General features: G+C 40.2%; 1 protein-coding gene across 1 annotated transcript; it reads right to left on the minus strand.

Moving 5' to 3' along the window:
* Positions 1–753: 753 nt before the first annotated feature.
* Positions 754–16,139, minus strand: c2cd3 (C2 domain containing 3 centriole elongation regulator). Its single transcript, XM_020088447.2, has 33 exons — positions 15,902–16,139; positions 14,312–14,581; positions 13,928–14,085; positions 13,408–13,586; positions 13,166–13,317; positions 12,962–13,088; positions 12,718–12,870; positions 12,488–12,635; positions 12,278–12,387; positions 11,458–11,658; positions 11,252–11,367; positions 11,030–11,148; positions 10,583–10,714; positions 9,652–10,101; positions 9,384–9,535; positions 8,619–8,862; positions 8,044–8,227; positions 7,773–7,956; positions 7,035–7,207; positions 6,786–6,921; positions 6,310–6,578; positions 5,811–5,891; positions 5,091–5,711; positions 4,655–4,996; positions 4,437–4,575; positions 4,272–4,336; positions 3,980–4,185; positions 3,748–3,878; positions 3,519–3,668; positions 3,242–3,432; positions 1,908–2,652; positions 1,664–1,772; positions 754–1,018 (listed from the first exon to the last, which is right to left on the minus strand). Exons 1-33 carry the CDS (start codon positions 15,951–15,953, stop codon positions 881–883), a joined length of 6,627 nt encoding a protein of 2,208 aa, XP_019944006.2. The 5' UTR covers positions 15,954–16,139; the 3' UTR covers positions 754–880.
* Between the last annotated feature and the right edge of the window lie 891 nt (positions 16,140–17,030).

Consider the following 17,030-nt stretch of genomic DNA (forward strand, 5'->3'; position numbering starts at 1 on the left):
GAGATCACAGGACTTTAACCTGGCAGAGCAGCATTTCTTTTCCTGAAGCAGAAACTTGAGGGAGAAATGCCACAAAACAAACAGGAACTGAAAGAGGGTGCAGTAAAAGACTGGGGAAAACACTGATGTCACAGGATTGATTAATTGCAAGTAAATGTTATATAATGGATCATTAAATGTTACTCAGTTTAACACTGTGTTTCTTTACCTAAAAATGGTGACAGGCTGATACAAAAGGTTCTTTCCTAAGTTGTTGAACATTTCTAAATGTCAATACCAGGGAATGAAGTATGAACTTCTGAATATTCTTATCTTGAGTTTAAACTAAAATGTCTTCAGTCAGTTGAAGGCAAACAAAATAAATGCCATCCCTGTTCTGAAGTTTTTACTGCTATCAAACGTAAGTTAATAAAAGCAGAGGGTCAGACAGTCAGGACAAATCTCAACATGAGGCCTGTTCCAAGAAACACACACAAAACAAAAAGACAGCAGACATCCCTCTGACACCCACAAATCCTCGAGAGCAGATCATTGGGTGCTTTCCCTCTGTGATAAAGAACAGAAGATTAAAAAAAAAAAGTACTAGCCAAAGAAATGAAATATGTTTTTCCCAAAACATTCCCAAAACTTTGGGATTATTAAAATTGTATATTATTTTGTAGAAGAAAATGAAATGATTAGATAAATGGATGGACTGATCACTAATATCACACACAATTATATACTGGGGAAATAACAACACACAAATAAGGCTTCAAGTGTTCAAAACAGAGAATATTTATTTATAAAAAATACAAAATGTTACATTAAATTAACATGATCTTTTCACAGCCTGAAACCAGTGACGATGAAAGAATGTGACGATCCTACAAAATACACACTAATGACTCTCATCAAAGTGAGCTGCAAATATTTTTGCTATTCTTTCAGTCTCTTTCTTCATGGACGATGGCGACATGTCTGGGCGCTGTGGACGACCTCTGCGATGAGGAAAACTCTGGACTGAAGAGATCTGCCCCTAGAATGCACAACACTATTTCATATTGTACTGAACATGCGGAAGATAAAACAATTACGAGACGCAATCTAAATAAGCAACACTGACTTTTCAAGGGGATTACACATTAATGCACAAGTTACCACTCAAACTTCCACATGCAAGACTTTTTAGGAACAGTTGTACTTAAGAGCACTCTGTCAAACAGGCTTGTCAGGTAGAGTACACAGTGTTCAGACTTCACATCAATTGCCACTTTAAAAGGTCACACCTGCCACAAACTGTGACAATAACACGTTCTGTATGTCTCCTCCCTCTACACGCTCCATGACACAAGATCCATTCCAGTCGTCAAGAAGCTCATGAGCTCGTAATGACAGGCACTGACATAATGAATCAATAATGATGTATTCGTATTGTCTGTATTATTCCATAATGAATTATTTGTTCCAGCCAGCTAGATGACGATTACAAAAAAACAAGCCTAATAACTAATGCTCGTAATCCACAGATTACATAATGGACACACAGACACTCACAGACACACACACACCTCAGCTGAATTCTGCTTGTAACAGCTTTATATTTTTAACGAGAATCAAAGAAAGCAAGTAATAGAGGAGTGAAAAGAAAAATGGAGGGAGAGAAAGTCTCTGAGTTACTTACTGGGTCACTGGACGGGTGGGAGAAGGTCGGAGCGAGATGAATGGCTCTCATAGAGGCTTCCAGTTGGTGAGAGGGGAGGAAAAAATTTGGGACGGCCACTGGAGCCGAGCTTCAGGTAAAACGTTAAAAAAAACATACACAGAAAACACGATGGTTTCATGAATCTTTGATCAGACTTTTAAAACAAACAACAGCTTAACTAGTTTGACAGACGGACACATCGGCAAACACTGATCAAGGATACGTTTGTAGCTGTGAATCTTGGTCGTCTAGAGAAGCATCAGGGGTGCCTGTGGTGTGCTGTAACGTGGGTGATGAATCTTCGTCGTCTGACTCTTGGTTGGGGCTTTGGGGCTCTTTTGCTTGTCTCTCACTTAAAGCTTGGAATGTCCTTTCATCGTCTGTGTCTGAATCGTCTCCTGATCCATTACAACTCTCATTTTCCTCTCGTGTTGTACTTTGATGTTTTCCATCGGAGTCGCACGTTTCCAGATTTACCACCGACTCCATGTCGTCCTCGTCCTGGCTCCGGTCGGGCTCCTCTGGTGTCTCCAGACTCTCCAGTGACACCATGTCAGGGTCTGAGTGGATGCTGGTCCAAGGACTGGTTTTGTCTGTTAAAGAGGTCACCTCATTGAGATGCCTCGGCTTCACCACAACCTCCTCATAGTCTTCATCTTCCTCTTCGTCATCATCAACTCCCTCGTCCCTTGCACAGGCTGTTCCATCTTCATCTGATCTTTCTTCGTATTCATCCTCAGACATAGTCACTTTGTGGCCGTCCTGTAATTCCTCAGGCCCAGAGTCTGGATGGTCGTCAGACATCTTTGGAAGAGGGAGAGACACATCTTGTTGGGAAGAATTTGAAGCACTGCGTAGACTGGAGATACTCTCAGGAATTGTTTGAGGGTTGTTGTCTTGAACAGGGGAAGTTGTTGAGTTGCTCTGAGAGTTGGAGGGAATTGCTTCCAGGTCATGTCCTCGTAGGGCTACATGTAGAGGATAGTGAAGATTTTAGCTAAAATGCTCTTGTGAGGATCAGTATTTTTTTTGTTTGACTTGTTTTTCTTTGCCATTTATCAATCATTTAATCATCAATCTTGACTTGATTTTACTTTTCTTAATAACTAAAACCATTATTTCATAACCAATGGAATAGCTGAATAATTTTCTATCAACTGACTAGAACACTAATTGGTTTATCTTTGCAGCTAGAAAAAAACAATAATTTGCTTAATCCAGAAAATGATCAGCAAAATATTCTATCATGAAAGTAAAAGTTAGCCACAGCCCTGCAAGTACTAAATCATAATGTGATATAAATAGCAGCTGCACTTTCAGTGAGACAGCGATGCAGCGCTGACTTTATTCCATTAGCTGACATTTCAGCACCGCTGGTCGTTCAGAGTGAGTTCAGTCTGTCGTGCCTCCTTGTATGGAAGCAGTGAGCTCGCTGCACAGTTAAACTGTCCTCTGTGAACCCTGGGTCAACTACTGAGGTTTGAAAAACCTAGAGCACAGTTAACCTGCCAAGAAGGATCTTGAAATGGTAAGGTGATCAATTAACGAGCTGCTCACCACTCATGATGTTGTTGACTTCTCCGACCAACAGGTTGGACTTCAGAAGAAGCTGATTTGTGTCCGTCTCCGACGCCCTCTGTTCCTCATGTCTGTTGTGACGGTCGTGCTCAGTCACCGACGGGAACGTGGGAGCGGAAAGCTTACGACTGAAATATCTCTGGATGTTGTCAAGCTCACTTAGTTTTTTCCTGTTAAAACAGTCAGTCAAAGATAAGATGAATAAAATGCAAATAATTTACAAACTAAAGCTGTTGGTGTGTCTGAGTACTGATACCTGAGTGCTGAGAACAGGGACGAGCTGGAGGGACTGATGTCAACTGCACTGCTGCTACAGGCCGAGTGAGCTGCTGATTGTTCCTGCAGATGCTGATGGTAAAGACGTACCTTGTCCATGTGCTCCAGGTGAGAGTCTCTCTCATTGGAGCTGGGTTACACAAAAAAATACACATTATATATTTATACACACACATATATATATATACTAAAACATGTACTCCACAAACCTTTTAGGAAAGAGCCTGTCAGTGTGGTCAGGTGACGATATCGTCTGCTCAGGGTAGCGGCTGATGTGAGAGGGGAAGCTGCTATATGTGGCTGTGGTATGATAGCTGAGAGGAAGGCCTTGGAATAAAGTCTGTTAAACACATTCATCTTTTTTAATCTTCAATGATGAAACATTGTATGTGATTATTTTATTCTGAAAGGTATTCTGTATATCTGAATAAATTCTCTCACAGTTGAGTTTTTGGCAACTTCTTCATTCACAGATTTCCTCTGTTCTCTGAGTTCTTGGACCCCCTTCAGCGGAGTGACAGACACTTTGAGTTGGCCGCGACATTGACCACTGAAGTCTGTGATGTTGTACCAGCCACACACTGAGTAGAAGCCACAAAGTAAAGGGGACAGGTCTACGGATGCAAATCCCAGCACCCTCTCAATTTCTACAGAAGCAAAACAGAATGAAATAAAGTATCAAACAGAGCAGACCATTGTTACAAAAATAATAAGTAGAAAGTGGCTCCCGTACCTCCTTTGTGCCAGACTTTGAATACAAGAGATTGTTGTGGATCAACCAGTAGCTGATTTGAAAGCCTGGGAATTTGAAATGAAAACATCATACATGCATACTTTTTTTTTTTTTGATTCTACATAATTTTGAAGATTTAAGTTAAAGTGTGTTATATGTTTAAACCTGCACTCCTGTTGATGATCCCATATGGGGCAGTCAGTGTCCGCTATGACAGCTGTGGACACTGGTTCAATAGAGTCAGCAGTGACGTAGGAAACACAGCAGCATGGTGTCCCTTCACTGCGCTCTGCTAGGGGACAGCCTGCCAGAGAGGGACATGTTTTTTTTCACGCAATTAAGAGGGATAAAAAAGGAAATCAAATATTGGATTATATGCTCACCTTTCAGATTCAGGTGCATTGCCTGGTCCACTGCGACTGTCACAGGGAAAGATTCATCCATGCTCATTTCTGTGTGCTGCACAGATGTAATGTCTGGAGTGGTTCTGGAGGTTTTAGTCTTGTGTCCACTTTGTGCAGATTTTTTGGGTGTATTAAGTGAAGGGGGTCGATCTGTCGATCTATCCTCTTCTGAAAAGTGCTCCCCCTGGCTGTCAGAGTCAACCTGGGTGTCAGCTCCAGCAGATGCCTCCCCGGGGATAGAAGCTGCCGTCAGTGTGATGTGCACCCTAAGAGCTGCCCCCTGCAGATCTGCTGCGGAGCGTCTGAACAGTGGGTATACACCTGTGAAGCCACAAAACAAAGATTAATCATACGAATATATCCATGATGTTATTTAAGCAGCAATTAAGTTATGACACAATTCAACATTTCTTACCGCTGAGAGTCAGCTTCTGCTTGGGCATCTTTGCAAGAGAGGACAGATCGACAAATGCTGAGCCAACCAGCCGGTCTGTATCCGTGGGTCTCCTGGTTTTGTCCTTCTTGAAGGCAACCCACACCTGCACCTCCAGCTTCTCCTCTCGTAGATACCACAGTAAAGGTTGAGTCCTCCTCAGCTGCAAAGTCTTACTTCCCTCAAAACTCACTGTGGCCTGGCTGTCCTCCCCACCCTCTACAACAGAGGGGTGTTTCATCTGTGAGCAGAAGGACTCCTGGTCATAAAACTTGTACCTGAAGTAGCAGTAGGTGGAGCGCTGAAGATCACTGTGGCCTGGCAAAAGTAGACAGTGGACTGGCATCCAGGCTCTGGGCATTGAAAAGGTCAAGGAGAGTTTCTTCATGCTTTCTTCCCACACTTCTTCTTCTTCATCCAGCATTTCCTGATCGCTCTGGGTCATTACCCAGCCCAAACCCTGAGCCGCTTTAATGACTCGTTCTCTGTCTGAGTGGTGGGTAAAGTTGACAGAGATCTCTAGGCCCCCAACCAAGACATGCTGGTGCATATCTTGAGAGCTTGTTTCCTGAGGTAAGTACACACCAAACCAGCCAGAAATGCCTTTACAATTGGAGAAGAAAAACAATTATGGTACAAACACAACGTTCAATGCATAATGTTCGTTTATTTGGTCAACAAGTATCTAAGAGTTCAACATACCTGTTCTTTTATGGATGAGATCAACTAGTGGTATTTTCACTGTACCCAACATCACATCTTTAGGCTTGGAAATGTTCACCGCTGCAACACACAAAACCAAAAAATAAGATCTTAAACATTTTCATAATTAAACAATGAACAATTTTTCGATTATCTCTTCATCAATCTTTTGGTCAACAGGATGTTATAAGAAAGTTAAAAATGTCAATCACAATTTCAAAACGCAAAAGTTGACATTTAAATGGCTTTTTTTTGCATTTACAATCAAAGAATATTAAGAAAATCAGCTAATATTCACAATTGTGAGGCCTAAACCAATTGAAATTTGGCATTTTTAAACTATGACCTGGTAAAAAACGAAAAAATAAATACCGTTTATGATTGATTTTGTCTTGAGTGACTAATAGGAATAAATAGGAACAGGTAAAATAAAACTGGATGTCTGACATTCTAATCTGTCTGTAATAGTGCCTAATAGACATAATGGGTTCTCTTGAACCTTTGCGATTGTCTCTGTTCCAAACAGTAAAGACAGCAGAAGCCTCCTCCAGCTGCTCAGCCAGGCTGTACGTTTCTCCAGTGCTCCTCTGAACCAGCAGATCACAGGACATCTCCATGTGGTGGTCGAACTCAGGGCAGAAGCTCCTGTCTACTATGCGCGTACACCTCCTCTCACTCTCGGGCAAGACAGAGAGCTGGACTGTGACATAGATGTTCACTCCCACATCAGCAAAGTAACTGAACCGCTCATCTTGTTCTGATAACAACCTGCGACAGAACATGCAAATACCTTCATTTTGATGATGTAGTGAAATGTTGATACAGGCTCTGAGTCAGCAAATGAGTTGTAACTAATTGATGGTCAAATAGCATGGCTTCATATATGAGCATTTTAAAGAGTAACTGAATGCTGTACTTTAGCCTTCACAGACCACTTCAAAGTTTTTCCATCTAAATAAAGTGGTGGAGATATACCTTGCAGCTGCCTGCAAACCAGATGCTCTGTGCACTTGAACCACAAGTGTCACAACACGAGAGGCAGCTCCTCTTCCAGTTTGTCCTTCACGTCTCACAGGCCGGTGCTTGTACCGAATGCAAACATCTAGAAGGCCTGACAAACAAAACAGACCAGTCACAACATTAAAGACTAAATATGTGTAATAAGAACAGTACTGAACAGAATGTAACAGTAATAAGATGCCACTGCTCTGTGAGTCTGTGTACCTGACGGCTGGGGCTGATGTCCTGTGAGATTATCTGTCCTGGGAATCAGGGGTAATGAGAACATGTGGGCCTCATTAGGTTGCTGTCTCTGCATGGTGACCATGGCACACAGCTTGGACAATGGAAGCAATCCTTTGGCCACAAGCTGATCTCTGACATTTGGATAATAATATCTGCAGAAACACAGTTTATTAATCATTGAAATATGACAAGTATGAATTAAGATGAGTGTTAATTTTGTATTAACAGTATTGTATTGTAGACTATTACATTTCAATCAAAACTATATGATTGATAACTTTGACACTAAAGCATCAGGCAGTTACACCATACAGTAGATGTGTATTATCTGACATTAACTTACATTTAGACCTTAAGTAATTGTTAATAATGTTACTTACAAGACTACTTGCTAATTAACATTACATTTGTTGTATAACAGAAAAGGAGGCTGTTTGTTTTTCTTCAGGAAACAAACATATTTGCAACTTTACATGGAGCTACATTGGGTAAAAGAATACAACAAAAATGCATTTTTAAGGTGGTACACATCAGCTGCAGTGGGACTTTAAACATTCTTTGACACAAATGCACGAATCAGCACTATTCACCTTGGAGATAGTGCCTTCAGAAGTCAAGTTTTGGGGTGAATGTCACAATCGTAATTAACATTTTAGCTGTAAGTCATGTCAACTTGAAATTCATTATTAGGTGGATTGGGAAGCAACGACCACAAACCTGCACCACACTTCGAACTGGACACCTCCCCCGCTGCAGAGGCCTTGACTAGAAAGTGAGCTGAGCAGCAGCCTCTGGACGGGAACTCCTTCAGGAACCACAAGCACATGAGTCTCAGTGTGGCCAAACTCCGGGTCGGGGACACAGAGAGTGGTGGTGGTACGAAACGGCTTCAGGTTCACACCTGTCAGAGATGAGATAGAGTGATGCAGAGAGAAGAAAAACTTCTCAGGTGATTTAAGTATGTTTTTAAGATCTAAAATGGCTTTACTGCTTTCTACGAGGTTTTGGTCCAGTGTTGCAGCAGCGTCACCGTCCTGACAGGGGAAACTGTACTGGATGTAGCAGTCAGCTTCACCCCACACTGTAGACTGCAGAGGTGTCAGCCCATTGACTTTCTCCACTTTTATCACAAACAGATGCTCTCTCATAGCATCACCTTTTGCCGCCATCACCTGTGGGAGGAAGTGTTAAATGAGATTGTTTATCATGTTAGTATGAGATAAGAGATTCTTCATGCTTGAGATAAAATGCTTCAAACGCACTCCCTTTTTTAAATGTCTAAATAAAATCAGTGTTACACCAAGTCCGTCAAATCTTTTCATCAATGTCCATTTGTTTATTTGGAAGCAAGATTATGCGAATACTACAATACAGATTTCCACAAAGATTGGTGGAAGGAAGTGGTACTGTTCAGGGAAGAACCCATTCAATATCGGTGCAGATTTCCCAGGGAATAATAAAAAAAACAAGCATAATTGGGGGACTGATTTCTTTTAGTGTGTGAAACAGTCACATACAAAAATGCTGAAAACATTATACAGCATAGCAAATATTAACACAGACCTTTGTTTGTGAACGTGCCTGATGATCAAGCAGATGAACTGGTTTCACAAGATGAGATAGATTGTCGTATTCCTCGTCCCTCGTCCGCTGCAGGGCAACTATCTGCTCTGATCCCCCCATGGCCAAAACAACCCTGAGGTTTCCTTTACAACTTCCTGAGAACACGTCAATGATCGGCATGTAGCAGTCCACCCCTAACACAGGATACTGTGCCTGGAGAAGAAGGTGGGCAATCTTTGGATCCCTGGAGAGGAGGAAAAGAAGAAAGGGTTACTGGTTTCATTTTGACAGGTGCATTTTAGTTCATACTTAAAATGCAGTGCATGCCAAATTTATGTTCTATCCGGAGCATCAGAAACTTTTATTGTGAATCAAAACTATTTTATTAGATTTGAAAATGTATATAGTAAACCTGTTTAAGCAACTGAGAACCCCTGAGTAAGTTGATTAGCTTCATGTAAGGTAAGAAAGAGTAATACATAAGTAAATAAATATCCTTGTGATTTTTCTTACTATGCACAGCACCTTGCCATTATTTTATAAAAAGACAGACATCATATCATTGTGCACTGCAGTGTCACTCAAAAGAGGTTAATATACTGTTCTCCTTTTTACTTCAAGAAACACTTTGCACTCTGAGAAGGCAAGTTAAATAAAAAAGGATGCAAAAAAGATTTTTGTCTGCAATGAATATGTCAGATATTACATTTGTACTTGCATTTCAATGGCTGCAGCATGTGTGTGTCTTGTCTTTCCCTGACTTACCTAAATGACATGTAGAACTGGTGAAGAGGTAATTTAACAAGACCGAAGAGTCGGTCCTGCCCTGAGCTTCCTGTTTTCTGCCACACTTCAATCACCATCAAGTTATTCTTCATCCGCTCCAGCAGCTTAGTTGTTAAAGCCACAGGAGTCACCTACCACAAAAGATTAAGAAAATGACTTGTGGGTCAATAACATCCTGAATTCACATCCCCTCATAGTTTAATTTTCTCATTTAGATAATGTTACACGACTGATCTCCAGGACTGACCTGAGCAAAGTTGAAAGAAGGATTAGCCTGACCCCAGCTGACAACAGACCTCGCCATCTCATCACACCAAAAGAGTTTACAGTTCAAGTACACGTTTGGAGTCTGCATGGGCCCACAGCTGAAGTTCTTTCCATCTGGCACCATGAGTAGGGTATGCAGCAGGACCTTGGGGTCCTCGTCCACCTGCTGCCCTGATTTATGAGGAGATGTGTTGAGAGCTTGATGGGGAGGGGGTTCTTTTGAGGGTTTCTGTGGACTCCAAACATTTAACCTGGAGTCTTCTACAGCAGGTAACTCTTCTCTGCCACTTTGAACAGGATGAGACCTGAAAGAGGTATCTCTCTGTGGGCTGTGTGCAGTCTGTGAGGGTGATGTCTCTCTCCGAGCCAACTTGCTTTTGCTTTTTCCAGAGAAGAAAACTTTGCCATCTGCTGCTAGTTCTAGTGAAACCTAAAAGGAAATAACAGTTACTATGACATTCATTGTGGTCACAAGCATCAGGCTTTGCAAACATTAAAGAAAACCATGGTAACTTTTGCTGAGCAACAGCAGCCTCTGCTGCCACAAGTGGATATTAAATTAATTCAGGCTGCGTAGTCCCACTCACTGAACTGAAACAGTCCAACTGAATTCTATATTCTGAGTGAAGAGCTGTCAAACACACCAAACTCTTTTTGGAATTCCTTATATTTTAAAAATGTCATTACTGGATATTGGAGATATTCGCTTTAAAAATACTTGTGTAAGTGATCAACAGCTCAACATTACTCTAGAACCTACTGAGCCTGATACAGTTTGAGTCACTAACTACACTTCAGCTCAGCACTTTGACTAGAGGTCATATACCATCACATTTATATAAAGCTTTTGTTCTATAGTAACACCGTCTCATTATGCTGTTTAATTCCTAGGATAAAAAACAATATATTACCACAAGAGGTCCAATCTCTTGCAAATCACTGTTTCCTTCCAGGCTCTGCACAGGTAAGACAACAGACTGACTCAGCTGCTTGCTTTGCAGCAGACAACACAGCGGATGAACTGCTTTACCGATGGGAACAGCCTGCAACAAGAGAAGTCATTCATTTATATTGTGATGAGGTTATAGTTATGCAGATCTTAATCCAAGCATTTAACAGAAATCAGGAAAAGCTTTACTTAAAACAGCAATCTCACTGAAAGAAAACATTATTATAAATAATAACAAAACTTAATTTTTTTTAAATCAAAACCTTCACACATGGCTTTTAAAAGACTGCACAGTGTCTACTAATGTTGAATGTCATTATTATTGTGTTAACACTGCAGTAATAGATTCTGAACTGTGTGTGTTGTGATGAACATTACAACTCATAATGTTAATTTATGAGCTACTTACTTTCTTTTGGTCGCTCTTTCGTGAGTAAATCTTGAAAACTAGATCAGTTTGACACCAAAGTTTAGCTGTAGCTGTGCTGAAGTGGACAGGAAACACAGAGTGCTGAAGGAACTTCACCACTTTAAAACAAAAATAAAATGTGTTTCAGATACAGCTGTAAACCAGGAACCACAGTGACACAGATCGGTGGGTTTCATTAAAGCAGATTCTAGCGGCTCATACCTCCTCCTGTGACTTTACTAGAAACAGCCCTGATCACCTCTCCATCTCCAGCTTTACCACCATTATGTCGACTGGAAGTAGATGCCATTGGTAACACGTACTCAACAAAATACGTGCTGAAAATAAAAAAGAGAGGAGATTGTTAGTCATAAAAACAGTTACATTTTCAAATAAGATCAACGTTGTAAACACGCTATTTGTCCTACCATTTTTTGCTGGTTAATGGTCGAGGAGGTTTCCCTTTGCTGGAGGTTTTCCTGGGTGTGGTGGATTTGCTGCGTGTAGGCACAGTCAGGGATTCAATGGTCACTCTTGCCTCTCTGATCAAACTCAGCAGAGTCAACTGCTCTGCACTCAGGTGAGGAAGACCACCAGCTTCTGGAGACCTCTGATGCTCTGAATTTGGACTGGACAGAGTCAAGATAAGGTAAAAACAATAATAAATGTTCAAAAAGTCAGAAGAGTGCATCTCAACAGTCAATCATGATGACTCATCCCATTTTAATAGAACTGAATAACTAATTAAATTATCACAAAAACCACTAGAACATAAACCAGTCAGATGAGACCTACAGAAAATGACAGGAACCACTTTTGGAGAAAATATTTGGTGTGGACTTTTTTTTTTTCTCCTACTTTTTCCTTATCTATCAAAAATGTTGCAGATGATATGAACAATACTGCAGCCAGCCACTAGAGGGCAATCAAGATGTTTTGGATTCACATTTGGGAGATGTCATGTGACCATCTTTATTTACAGTCATTGGTTAATTGTGTATGTATAATGTTTATTTTGTCCATTATATACATGTTATTTTGGCACCTTGTGCTTATCCCATACATTACATGCAACTGGTTTATTAACCTGGTCAACTTATGATGAAGACACATCTTTATAGAACAAGGTCACACTGTCACTATCTTCTCATTAAGAACTTTACAGGTGGAAGGATGAAAAAAACAAAACTAGAAGGAGCTTTTCGCTGTCCAAGCAGCATGAATTAAGACACATGTAAAGGCCCTTACCCTCCACTAATCCTTGGTCCAGACTGTGTCAGCTGTGTTGGCGGACTTCTACTCAAAGACACTGGTCCTTGACCCTCTGGCTCTGTGTCATCTGGTCTGATATCTAACATCTGAAGAAGACAAGAACGCTTTTAAAGAAACTTCTTCTGGAAAACCAAGCAAACTGACATTAATCCTTTGTTGGCTAATTTTAGAGAATCTTCTACTTACAGGAGTTTTGTAGAACAGATTTTCCAGTAAGCTTGTATCATACTGTGGATCATTGAGCTCACTATCCAAACAAACACTGCTGTGGCCAGACAGAGACTCAGGCAAGAAGCCTTCTCCATCCCAGAGAGGCAGAGAAGATGTGTTCAAGCTAAAAAAAAAAGATCAAATGTTGATGAAAAAAAATCTTCACAATTTCTGCCACAATTGAAAGTAAATGCAAAACCAGGTACCTGCCGAGGAGAATATCTATGGCTCTGTTGTCTATATCAGCGACACAGTCTAAGTCGCAGTCAGATACTACTGCAACATCATCAGAGTGTTTAAGATATGAATCAGCATGCAAAATATTTTGAAGAAACATTCCAGAGGGAGAGGGCACAGGCCTGTGGACACAGAAATGAATCATTATAAACAATATCAACAAATAGTGAAAAAATGATGCAGTTTATTTTTCTGAACTTTTGAGACACTAACTTGAAAGGTGGTAGGATGTTGTCCTTTGGGAGCGGGAGGGGGGCATCTTTCAGAGCTGGATCCATGTCACAAGTCAAAGCTGATTGCACAATGGTGCTTCTTAGCTTGTTCCCACGCTCTAAAATAACTGAGGGGAAAAAAGTGTCAGGGTGTCCACACACTGTTAAATTTGTCCATCTGATGTTATGTAGCACTGTGACCAACCTGAGAAGATATTATTGGTAGTTTGTCCACAAGGCTCATAACTTGAAGGATTCACAGCCTTTTGACTGTTTGTTGTCGGCATCTGATTCTCCAAAAACTCTTCTTTGCCTTCATCTCTTTGGGGTTTTTGGAAATATAAGTGGTCTTTCCCTCTGAAAATATGACAACTATACTGGTGAGATCTTACAACAAAACACAGGTATTTGATAATGAATAGCAACCACATTATGTCTTGTTCAGACCTTGGTGTGTTTCCGCTGCTGCTCCCAATCGATTCTTTCCCGCTGCCAGCTGAGAGTGATCTGGGCCGTGAGGGCACAGTCAGTGTGGTGACTTGTGGTTGTTCAACACTGATATCTGTGGGGGGAGCTGAGCTGCTGCTGTCATAGGCTTCAGTCAGGGGCTCCAAGTTAAGTGAAACCTGAGGTAGTAAACAGGTACAAAACAATAAAAACTGTTTTGAAGGGTATTCAGTCAATGTTTCCATTCATTACCAACACCGTGGCAGCCGGCCATAGTCTTATTTGTCCTGCAAAAGTTTCATAGTGAAACAATTTTTTTACACTTCTTATAAAAACAAATTAAATTCCCTAATTTTGTGTATTGCACAATTTCAGATTTGTGAGCCAACACTGCAACACACAGGGTTTTATGTGATGGCAAAATAACAGTAGTCATATAGTTAGTATTCCAAACATAACTTGCAGGCTGTAATACAAAAAAGCAGTTTACAGATTGCAGTTAATTCATATTTTCACTCGCCTGTAGCTCTCCCAGCTTTTCAGACGTCGGAGATACAAGGGTGTAAAATCCACTGATGGGGTGTGACAGAGAAAGACGGGAGATGCCAGCGACCTGAGCCCGTGCGATCGGCAAATGATCCGGTTTTGTCAGAACTTCAAGCACCAATGAGCCCATATCTGTTCATGAATGACAGATTAGTTGTAGATTCAAAAATAGACATTTGCATTAGAGCCTACTCAGAAGTAGTTTTCGCCAGTCGATGGCGTAATTGCAACAATTCAAGGTCATAACACATGAAAAATAAACAGAGGTCTCCCAACTTTAGAAAAATTGCTGTAAAATCATGCATTTTATGACAACAATTTTAAAAAATCTGATTGTTCTTCTATAATTCTCAGTTACCTGTAAGATATGAGGTGAACTGCTTTGGACCACAGCAGATGGCAAAGCGACTTGTGATCTTGACGTTCTTCTGCGAGAGCTGCGATGCGTCTCTCGGGAGGAAGTGTGTGCCATTGGATGACTCTCCCCACCAGCGAAGCCTGACAAACGTTGAAGGCGGAGGCTTGTGAACCGTCCATAATATTCGGCTTATTGTCACCCAGAGGAAGCATCTCAGCTGACCCTCCACCAGAGGAGGGAGGCTAGTGGAGGGGGACACATCGATGGGGACTGCAAAAAGAATTCCAAAGCAAGACAAAAAGGCAAACATGGTAAATAGTAACGTCAACATATAAGGGAACAGGTACGAGCTCCATGTTGACAATCTTTACCATTCATTAGGACTGGGCACATTGTATTATTGTTTATGGACTCTACAGTGCACAATACAACATTCTGAATATTATTGTAATGAAAATTTCAGCCAGGTCAACAAACACCATTATAAAAAAAGTAACAGATGACAAAGAGTCTACAAATGGTGAATGTATGTGATTAAATGAGTTTATATAAATATATATAACTCATTACTGCTGTACTGCTCTTCTTTTTTTTTTCCTTTTTACCTTCAGAAACATACTGTGTATATATTTTTATATTTATATTGTTAAATTTTAAAACTTGATTTTTTTATCTTCTTATATTTAGAGATGTCTGACATGAACCAACAACAAATTCCATGTATGTGTAAACTTGGCAATAAAAGCTTTTCTGATTCTGATAGTACAGAACATATACCAATACATGCATTTTGCACAAGTATTTCTGTTTTACTCTACTCACTCTTCCCTTTTATATTCCCAATGGGAAATATTATACATTTTTAAATCCACAATATTAACTAAACAGCTTACAAGGTTACAATCTTGTGCATACAAAAACTATTACTGAGTCATACATTATGATGCATTTAGGGATTAAATACTCTTAACAGTGCAAACATTTGATACAATTAGTTGAACCTCTAAAAGCTACCTTAAATGCTTGAAAAAACATAACAGAAATATTAAATAAAGGACTTATTTCTAGGTTGCACCATTGTCACTTTAACCTAAGGACAAATATACCATATGATTTTTCTTCACTAATTAAGCCGAGAGAAAAAAAACTTGATAAAAAAAACTATTGCAGTAGAATTGAAAAACTATTTTTTTACCACTGAAAATGTGATTATTTCTAAAGTAAAAGAGGTAAAATAATTATAATAGCTTACAATAGGGAAAAATTAAATAAAAAACTTTATCAACAATAAATTCAAAACTTTTCCCTTTCAGCCTCTAGGTCGAGGTCATTTTTTATCATATTTCATCCATTAAGTTATAAGTCGCAGCATCTTTAGCCAAACCAAAACAAACTGCTACAAAACCACTGGCACAGAGTGAAAATGAAGCCAACAAACAAGTAGCGTTGACATCACATGTGAAAGAACAGAGTCCCACACACCGAGAGGAAACAAACGACAGACTCACACAACAGACGAGGCTAACGTGACAGTTGGCAGCTACTTAACAACATTAGCGTTAGCGGCTAGCGGAGCTAACAGCACTTTACCTTTCTTTCTGCCGCTTCCTGCTGTGGTCGCTCTCTGCCTCCTGCTCTTCATCCCTCAGTGAAACTCAGGAGCTGAACCTCCTCCTGCTCCGAACAGCGTGTGTGTTGCTGGTGCTCATCATTTCAGCTCACTGCGAACAAACTAATAATCCGTTTAACAGAGAAAACACACAAACACAAACACAAACACACACACACACCCTCTGGAGAACTTCCGTCCCGCTTTCGCTGCCGCTGCCGTTCACAGAGGCATTCTGGGAAACCGAGTGTAACGTGCTCTGTTTTTTATTTAATTTAATTTCTCTTCCTCTTTATGAAGAATGAAAGAAAAGTAATACGCAACTATTTTGATGATGAATACATCATCTTACTACAGTAATTGAATGAATCTATTTAAAATATAATAGATTTATAATAACTTTTTTTCTAAAATATAAACTGGAAGCTTTATTTACAAATCAGTTTTCAGTTTTATTAACATGTGTTTTTTGTCTATATTGTATGTAAAGCACTTTGAGCTGCATTTCTCGTATGAAAGGTGCTATACAAATACATTATTATATTATAGGCAATTAAATAAAACAGTAGAGTAAAAAAAAAAATGTCAGGGCTGAGTGTGATTCCATTAAAGACATAAAGACATGGCAGTGTTTCGCTCGCCCATATTGTGCAATGACATACAAAATACAGCACGCAGCTTTGCATCAAATTAAATGAACTGGTGTGAAACTTTAACCATAAAGAACATGGTTATTTTAATAGTGAAGCCTTCTCTACTGTCGCCAGCAGAGGGAAGCACTGATCTTTCTATTACTCTTCAAAGCTGCTGACGTTTCTAACAAGTAAATTTCTCTCTGTCCTGGACCTGTTGCATTTATATTTAACAGATATGTTCCAGTTTTTCAGTCAGTCACTTTTCCTAAAGTTTGGAAGTTTACCAAAGTGTTAAAAAGTCTGGCTTTTAAGTGCAGTTACTGTATGCACTTGACAATATGCTGAGGTTGACCTGTGATGTAGGTCAGCCGGCTCCTGCTTAGCAAACAAGTCCCTCTGCAGCCATGTTTGTTGTGGTTTTCATGGTAACAGCGAGGGCCGCTGAGGGAAGAATGCAGAATGAAGCCCTTTGAAT

The sequence above is a fragment of the Paralichthys olivaceus genome, chromosome 11 (genome assembly GCF_024713975.1).
Source record: "Paralichthys olivaceus isolate ysfri-2021 chromosome 11, ASM2471397v2, whole genome shotgun sequence".
NCBI classification, from domain to species: domain Eukaryota; kingdom Metazoa; phylum Chordata; class Actinopteri; order Pleuronectiformes; family Paralichthyidae; genus Paralichthys; species Paralichthys olivaceus.

Bases quoted from the DNA above. Each gene is read 5' to 3' on its own strand.
- c2cd3 (XM_020088447.2), bottom strand. From the start codon at position 15,953: ATGAAGAGCAGGAGGCAGAGAGCGACCACAGCAGGAAGCGGCAGAAAG. The intron at 12,871-12,961 runs GTTAGTGTCTCA...CTGTGTCCACAG, and splicing joins AACATCCTACCACCTTTCAA to GCCTGTGCCCTCTCCCTCTG. The intron at 8,863-9,383 runs GTAAGTCAGGGA...CCTCCTCTCCAG, and splicing joins CAGTTCTACATGTCATTTAG to GGATCCAAAGATTGCCCACC.